Source organism: Zeugodacus cucurbitae, chromosome 5 (assembly GCF_028554725.1).
Source record: "Zeugodacus cucurbitae isolate PBARC_wt_2022May chromosome 5, idZeuCucr1.2, whole genome shotgun sequence".
NCBI classification, from domain to species: domain Eukaryota; kingdom Metazoa; phylum Arthropoda; class Insecta; order Diptera; family Tephritidae; genus Zeugodacus; species Zeugodacus cucurbitae.
The window spans coordinates 23,853,932-23,861,904 of NC_071670.1; the positions used below are offsets into that span (position 1 = coordinate 23,853,932).

Genomic DNA, 7,973 nt, shown 5'->3' on the forward strand with positions numbered 1-7,973 from the left:
TTATGTTTCTATTTGTCGATAAACAACTTGCAAGAAAGTAAAAGTGAAGTGAGATATTAAATGTGATAAAATACAAAATAAATGATTATGAATAAACATTCTTTATGTTTTTATTTGTCGATAAACAACTTGCAAGAAAATGAACTTGATCATAAATCTGATAAAAATACAAAATAAATGATTATGAGTAAACATTCTTTATGTTTTTATTTGTCGATATTTAACTTGCAAGAAAGTGAACTTGATCATAAATCTGATAAAAATACAAAATAAATGATTATGAATAAACATTCTTTATGTTTCTATTTGTCGATAAACAACTTGCAAGAAAGTGAACTTTGATCTTAAATGTGATAAAATACAAAGTAAATGATTATGAATAAACATTCTTTATGCTTTTATTTGTCGATATTCAACTTGCAAGAAAAGGAAATTTGATCTTAAATGTGATAAAATACAAAATAAATGATTATGAATAAATGTTCTTTATGTTTTTATTTGTCAATATTCAACTTGCAAGGATGTGAACTTGATCATAAATCTGATAAAAATACAAAATAAATGATTATGAGTAAACATTCTTTATGTTTTTATTTGTCGGTATTTAACTTGCGGGAAAGTGAACTTTTATCTTACATGTGATAAAATACAAAATAAATGATTATGAATAAACATTCTTTATGTTTTTATTTGTCGATATTTAACTTGCAGGAAAGTGAACTTTGATATTAAATGTGATAAAATACAAAATAAATGATTATGAATAAACATTCTTTATGTTTTTATTTGCCGGTATTTAACTTGCGGGAAAGTGAACTTGATCATAAATCTGATAAAAATACAAAATAAATGATTATGAATAAACATTCTTTATGTTTCTATTTGGCGATAAACAACTTGCAAGAAAGTGAACTTTGATCTTAAATGTGATAAAATACAAAGTAAATGATTATGAATAAACATTCTTTATGCTTTTATTTGTCGATATTTAACTTGCAAGAAAAGGAAATTTGATCTTAAATGTGATAAAATACAAAATAAATGATTATGAATAAATGTTCTTTATGTTTTTATTTGTCAATATTCAACTTGCAAGAATGTGAACTTGATCATAAATCTGATAAAAATACAAAATAAATGATTATGAGTAAACATTCTTTATGTTTTTATTTGTCGATATTTAACTTGCAAGAAAGTGAACTTGATCAAAAATCTGATAAAAATACAAAATAAATGATTATGAATTAACATTCTTTATGTTTTTATTTGTCGATATTTAACTTGCAAGAAAGTGAACTTGATCATAAATCTGATAAAATTACAAAATAAATGATTATGAATAAACATTCTTTATGTTTCTATTTGTCCATAAACAACTTGCAAGAAAGTGAACTTTGATATTAAATGTGATAAAATACAAAATAAATGATTATGAATAAACATTCTTTATGTTTTTATTTGTCGATAAACAACTTGCAAGAAAATGAACTTGATCATAAATCTGATAAAAATACAAAATAAATGATTATGAGTAAACATTCTTTAAGGGTATTCGTTTAAACGTGTAAAAGCCCCGTAAACCTCTTAAACCGTGTATATTTACGAATGCGTAAAAATCTGGCAGCAACTTATATGGAAATTCATTTAAACACATTACGCACCAATGTCAGTGTGTAAAGAACACTTGTAAATTTACGATATTGCAAAAGCAACCCTACCAAACGACCAGCTGATGAATATTATTGTGAAAATTAAAATGGAAAAGGTAAGAATGAAACTCGGAACATAAATTTTATTTAATTGTTGCAATTGTTTTATATTTCAGGATAAAAAGTTAAAGCAAAAGCGTCTACGGCTGAAACCGTCCCATCGCTGGACAGAGTCGCAGTCCCTGCAGCTGTTGCAAGCAGTATCCGACGCAATTAAAGATAGTCCAGAATCTTTTGAGGTAAGGGTTTTAGAAAAGTGAAAATGTTTAGGTACATATGTTTGTTTTAACACGAATTTACGCATATCTTCCAGAAACCGACCTCCCAAAGGTTTTACGAAAAATTGCAGCAAAATACACCGGCACTTCAATCTGTCGTTTGCGTAGCTATGAAAAGCAAAATGAGGTATCTCAAAGCGTTGTACGTTGCCGCGGCAGCCTGGAAAAACAAAACTGGGTCTGGACTACTCGCTAATGGTGACGAGTCAAGCGTATCAGCGCATGTCAACAAAATTTGTCCCAACTTTGACTTACTGGAAGTTATCTTCGGGCAACGCAAAAATGTAAATCCCGAAATAATTTTTGAAAGCACTGACAGCATTGAAGTACTGGCTGATTCCCCTTGTGCTGATAGTTCGTTAAACGATACCATCGATTCCTACGACTTGTGTGCGCTCGATTGTGAGGATTTAGTTGACCCAATATTACCTATAAGTATAAGTAGCGATTGCAGTGCCGCCACCGCGGCAACTTCTACACCACAAAGTTCGTTGGACTTTAGAAGTTCAACAAAAAAACCAAAAAGAAAGAGTGAAGCCCCGTTCAATAAATTGATTTTTATTCAGGAGAAAAGGTTGGAATTAGAAGTTAAGAAAATAGAATTAGAAAAAGAAAAAGAAAAGAATGAGGTCGAGTTGAAAAGAATTGAACTGAATAATCAATTAGAAATGAAAAGAATTGAAACTGAATCAGAAAAAGAAACCAAACTGGAAATTGAAAAACTGAAACTTGCTAGTGAAGAACGCATTAAAATGTTTGAAATAGAGTTAAAGTTAAAATCAAAATAAATGTGAAACTTTAAGAGATTTCACATGGTACTTTTTTCGCAAATTTAAAAGATCTCATAGCAAAATACATGTATATTTGAATGTAACTAAATGTTAATAGGCACAGAAGCACTTTTTATTTTTCTGTAAATAAAAGCATATATTAATGGATTTTAAAGATATGTAAACATGAGTTTCAATACTTTATTTTTAAGTTTCCATTAGTGATAACAATGAAAGGCGCTTAGATGCACCTTCAACTGTTGGTAAGTTTTGATCCCCAGGCTCGTCGACTTCACTGTTTTCACTAATGCTTTCTTCGTCAACATCAAAACCACCGTCGTTTTCTTTTAATATAATATTGTGCAATATCGCACAAACTAATATCCACCGGCATGCAAACTTTACCGAATTATCACTCTTTATTTGAATTTTGAGTTCTTTCAAGCTATTAAAACGTTCTTTCAATAAACCAAAGCAATGCTCAATTCTTATTCGGTACTGGCTGAACGTTCTGTTGAACAGAATTCGTTGATTCAAGGTGCCTTCCGTTGCGTTTATTCTAAAAGGAGTAATAAGGGTCGAAGTTAATTTATATGCACTGTCTGCAGCTAACCACTCTGATCCTGTTAGCATTTCAGTGGCGTTTGTGGATAGCTCGCAATTGTTGTATATCCTAGCGTCGTGAACACTACCGGGATACCCCAATACCATATGACGAATTACTAGTTTGTGGTCACACACACATTGAGCCTTAAGTGAATATATATGCTTGCGAGAAAAATATGCTTCGCAATCTACAGTGGGTTTTTCCGCCAATTTTATCTCCGTTCCATCTACGTAGCCAACACAATGTGGTAGCTCACTGAGTGTTTGAACAACTAAAGCTCTACGCTCTACAGGGTCCGGCCAAAACAGAAACTGAGTTTTCCTTTTAATAATTGCATCAAATACCCTGTTGGTCATGACCTATTGAGAAATTTAAAATACAGCTGAAACACAAATTTTAACCGATACATATGTAAATAGCTCACCTGTATTACTCCACCATCGCTAATACCAAACAAACTAGCAATTTTAGTAATTGTTGCTCCTTCTCCACATGAACCCAGTCGGTACATTACTACAGCCAATTGAATTTGGATAGGAAACTGTTTACATGAACGTGGACCATTGAACACTTCGTCATCCTTTATCAGATCAATGATAAAATCAAATGTGGTTTTGCTGACTCGCACAATTTCTCGAAACCTGTTTTCATCCAAATGCGGTAATACATCTATTAAAAAGTTGGGTGATTTTGGGACAGAATGATGAACAAATGTAGATCCATATCTAAAATATGCAGCAGCTGCCAATGCAAAGCTAAAGTCTTCCATAATTTCATCTTCCTTTTTGCGTTGGATTTCTGAAATCATTTATATATTTATGTATATATGCGCCTTTAAAAAATGTAGCATTGACGCAAAACAATTACCGTCATGTTTTCCAAACAGCTCCAACATTAACAAATCAAATACTAGTGATTTTTCGCAAAGTTGAATAAATTTTGCTTTTTCGCTAACTTTCGGCATTTTAATATTTTGACACCCAAACAGCTGTTTAATACATAAATAAGTGGCATTTACACAAAGAATTTGAAGTGCGTTCCTGTAACACACTGCGTATTTGCATAAATTTATGCGATGGGTAACATTACACGTTTAAACGAATACCCTTTTTATGTTTTTATTTGTCAATATTCAATTTGCTAGAATGTGAACTTTGATATTAAATGTGATAAAATACAAAATAAATGATTAGGAATAAACATTCTTTATGTTTTTATTTGTCGATATTTAAATTGCAGGAAAGTGAACTTTTATCTTACATGTGATAAAATACAAAATAAATGATTGAGAATAAATGTTCTTTATGTTTTTATTTGTCGATAAACAACTTGCAAGAAAATGAACTTGATCATAAATCTGATAAAAATACAAAACAAATGATTATGAGTAAACATTCTTTATGTTTTTATTTGTCGATATTTAACTTGCAAGAAAGTGAACTTGATCATAAATCTGATAAAATTACAAAAGAAATGATTATGAATAAACATTCTTTATGTTTCTATTTGTCCATAAACAACTTGCAAGAAAGTGAACTTTGATATTAAATGTGATAAAATACAAAATAAATGATTATGAATAAACATTCTTTATGTTTTTATTTGTCGATAAACAACTTGCAAGAAAATGAACTTGATCATAAATCTGATAAAAATACAAAATAAATGATTATGAGTAAACATTCTTTATGTTTTTATTTGTCAATATTCAATTTGCTAGAATGTGAACTTTGATATTAAATGTGATAAAATACAAAATAAATGATTAGGAATAAACATTCTTTATGTTTTTATTTGTCGATATTTAAATTGCAGGAAAGTGAACTTTTATCTTACATGTGATAAAATACAAAATAAATGATTAAGAATAAATGTTCTTTATGTTTTTATTTTTCGATAAACAACTTGCAAGAAAATGAACTTGATCATAAATCTGATAAAAATACAAAATAAGTGATTATGAGTAAACATTATTTATGTTTTTATTTGTCGATATTTAACTTGCAAGAAAGTGAACTTGATCAAAAATCTGATAAAAATACAAAATAAATGATTATGAATTAACATTCTTTATGTTTTTATTTGTCGATATTTAACTTGCAAGAAAGTGAACTTGATCATAAATCTGATAAAAATACGAAATAAATGATTATGAATTTATTTTCTTTATGTTTTTATTTGTCGATATTCAACTTGCACGAAAGTGTACTTTTATCTTAAATCTGATAAAATATAAAATAAATGATTATGAATAAATGTTCTTTATGTTTCCAGTTGTCGATAAACAACTTGCAAGAAAGTGAACTTTGATCTTAAATGTGATAAAATACAAAATAAATGATTATGAATAAATGTTCTTTATGTTTTTGTTTGTCAATATTCAACTTGCAAGAATGTGAACTTGATCATAAATCTGATAAAAATACAAAATAAATGATTATGAGTAAACATTCTTTATGTTTTTATTTGTCGATATTTAACTTGCAAGAAAGTGAACTTGATCATAAATCTGATAAAAATACAAAATAAATGATTATGAGTAAACATTCTTTATGTTTTTATTTGTCGATATTTAACTTGCAAGAAAGTGAACTTAATCATAAATCTGATAAAAATACAAAATAAATGATTATGAATAAACATTCTTTATGTTTCTATTTGTCGATAAACAACTTGCAAGAAAGTGAACTTTGATATTAAATGTGATAAAATACAAAATAAATGATTATGAATAAACATTCTTTATGTTTTTATTTGTCGATAAACAACTTGCAAGAAAATGAACTTGATCATAAATCTGATAAAAATACAAAATAAATGACTATGAGTAAACATTCTTTATGTTTTTATTTGTCGATATTTAACTTGCAAGAAAGTGAACTTGATCATAAATCTGATAAAAATACAAAATAAATGATTATGAATAAACATTCTTTATGTTTCTATTTGTCCATAAACAACTTGCAAGAAAGTGAACTTGATCATAAATCTGATAAAAATACAAAATAAATGATTATGAATAAACATTCTTTATGATTCTATTTGTCGATAAACAACTTGCAAGAAAGTGAACTTTGATATTAAATGTGATATAATACAAAATAAATGATTATGAATAAATGTTCTTTATGTTTTTATTTGTAAATATTCAACTTGCAAGAATGTGAACTTGATCATAAATCTGATAAAAATATAAAATAAATGATTATGAATAAACATTCTTCATGTTTCTATTTGTCGATAAACAACTTGCAAGAAAGTGAACTTTGATATTAAATGTGATAAAATACAAAATAAATGATTATGAATAAACATTCTTTATGTTTTTATTTGTCGATAAACAACTTGCAAGAAAATGAACTTGATCATAAATCTGATAAAAATACAAAATAAATGACTATGAGTAAACATTCTTTATGTTTTTATTTGTCGATATTTAACTTGCAAGAAAGTGAACTTGATCATAAATCTGATAAAAATACAAAATAAATGATTATGAATAAACATTCTTTATGTTTCTATTTGTCCATAAACAACTTGCAAGACAGTGAACTTTGATCTTAAATGTGATAAAATACAAAGTAAATGATTATGAATAAATGTTCTTTATGTTTCCAGTTGTCGATAAACAACTTGCAAGAAAGTGAATTTTGATCTTGAATGTGATAAAATACAAAATAAATGATTATGAATAAATGTTCTTTATGTTTTTATTTGTCAATATTCAACTTGCAAGAATGTGAACTTGATCATAAATCTGATAAAAATACAAAATAAATGATTATGAATAAACATTCTTCATGTTTCTATTTGTCGATAAACAACTTGCAAGAAAGTGAACTTTGATATTAAATGTGATACAATACAAAATAAATGATTATGAATAAACATTCTTTATGTTTTTATTTGTCGATAAACAACTTGCAAGAAAATGAACTTGATCATAAATCTGATAAAAATACAAAATAAATGATTATGAGTAAACATTCTTTATGTTTTTATTTGTCAATAATCAATTTGCTAGAATGTGAACTTTGATATTAAATGTGATAAAATACAAAATAAATGATTAAAAATAAATGTTCTTTATGTTTTTATTTGTCGATAAACAACTTGCAAGAAAATGAACTTGATCATAAATCTGATAAAAATACAAAATAAATGATTATGAGTAAACATTCTTTATGTTTTTATTTGTCGATATTTAACTTGCAAGAAAGTGAACTTGATCATAAATCTGATAAAAATACAAAATAAATGATTATGAGTAAACATTCTTTATGTTTTTATTTGTCGATATTTAACTTTCGAGAAAATGAACTTGATCATAAATCTGATAAAAATACAAAATAAATGATTATGAATAAACATTCTTCATGTTTCTATTTGTCGATAAACAACTTGCAAGAAAGTGAACTTTGATATTAAATGTGATAAAATACAAAATAAATGATTATGAATAAACATTCTTTATGTTTGTATTTGTCGGTATTTAACTTGCGGGAAAGTGAACTTTTATCTTACATGTGATAAAATACAAAATAAATGATTATGAATAAATGTTCTTTATGTTTTTATTTGTCAATATTCAACTTGCAAAAAAGTGAAC

The 7,973-nt window shown here is 27.1% G+C and overlaps 2 protein-coding genes across 2 annotated transcripts; one reads left to right on the forward strand and one right to left on the reverse strand.

Moving 5' to 3' along the window:
* Window positions 1-1,549: 1,549 nt before the first annotated feature.
* Window positions 1,550-2,579, forward strand: LOC128921990 (uncharacterized). The gene is made up of 4 exons (XM_054231154.1): window positions 1,550-1,765; window positions 1,826-1,948; window positions 2,023-2,473; window positions 2,554-2,579. Exons 1-4 carry the CDS (start codon window positions 1,733-1,735, stop codon window positions 2,577-2,579), a joined length of 633 nt encoding a protein of 210 aa, XP_054087129.1. The 5' UTR covers window positions 1,550-1,732.
* Window positions 2,580-2,917: 338 nt separating this feature from the next.
* On the reverse strand, window positions 2,918-4,397 carry LOC128922075 (putative nuclease HARBI1). The gene is made up of 3 exons (XM_054231536.1): window positions 4,232-4,397; window positions 3,789-4,162; window positions 2,918-3,723 (listed from the first exon to the last, which is right to left on the reverse strand). The coding sequence occupies exons 1-3, from the start codon at window positions 4,326-4,328 to the stop codon at window positions 2,965-2,967; spliced, it is 1,230 nt and encodes a 409-aa protein (XP_054087511.1). The 5' UTR covers window positions 4,329-4,397; the 3' UTR covers window positions 2,918-2,964.
* Between the last annotated feature and the right edge of the window lie 3,576 nt (window positions 4,398-7,973).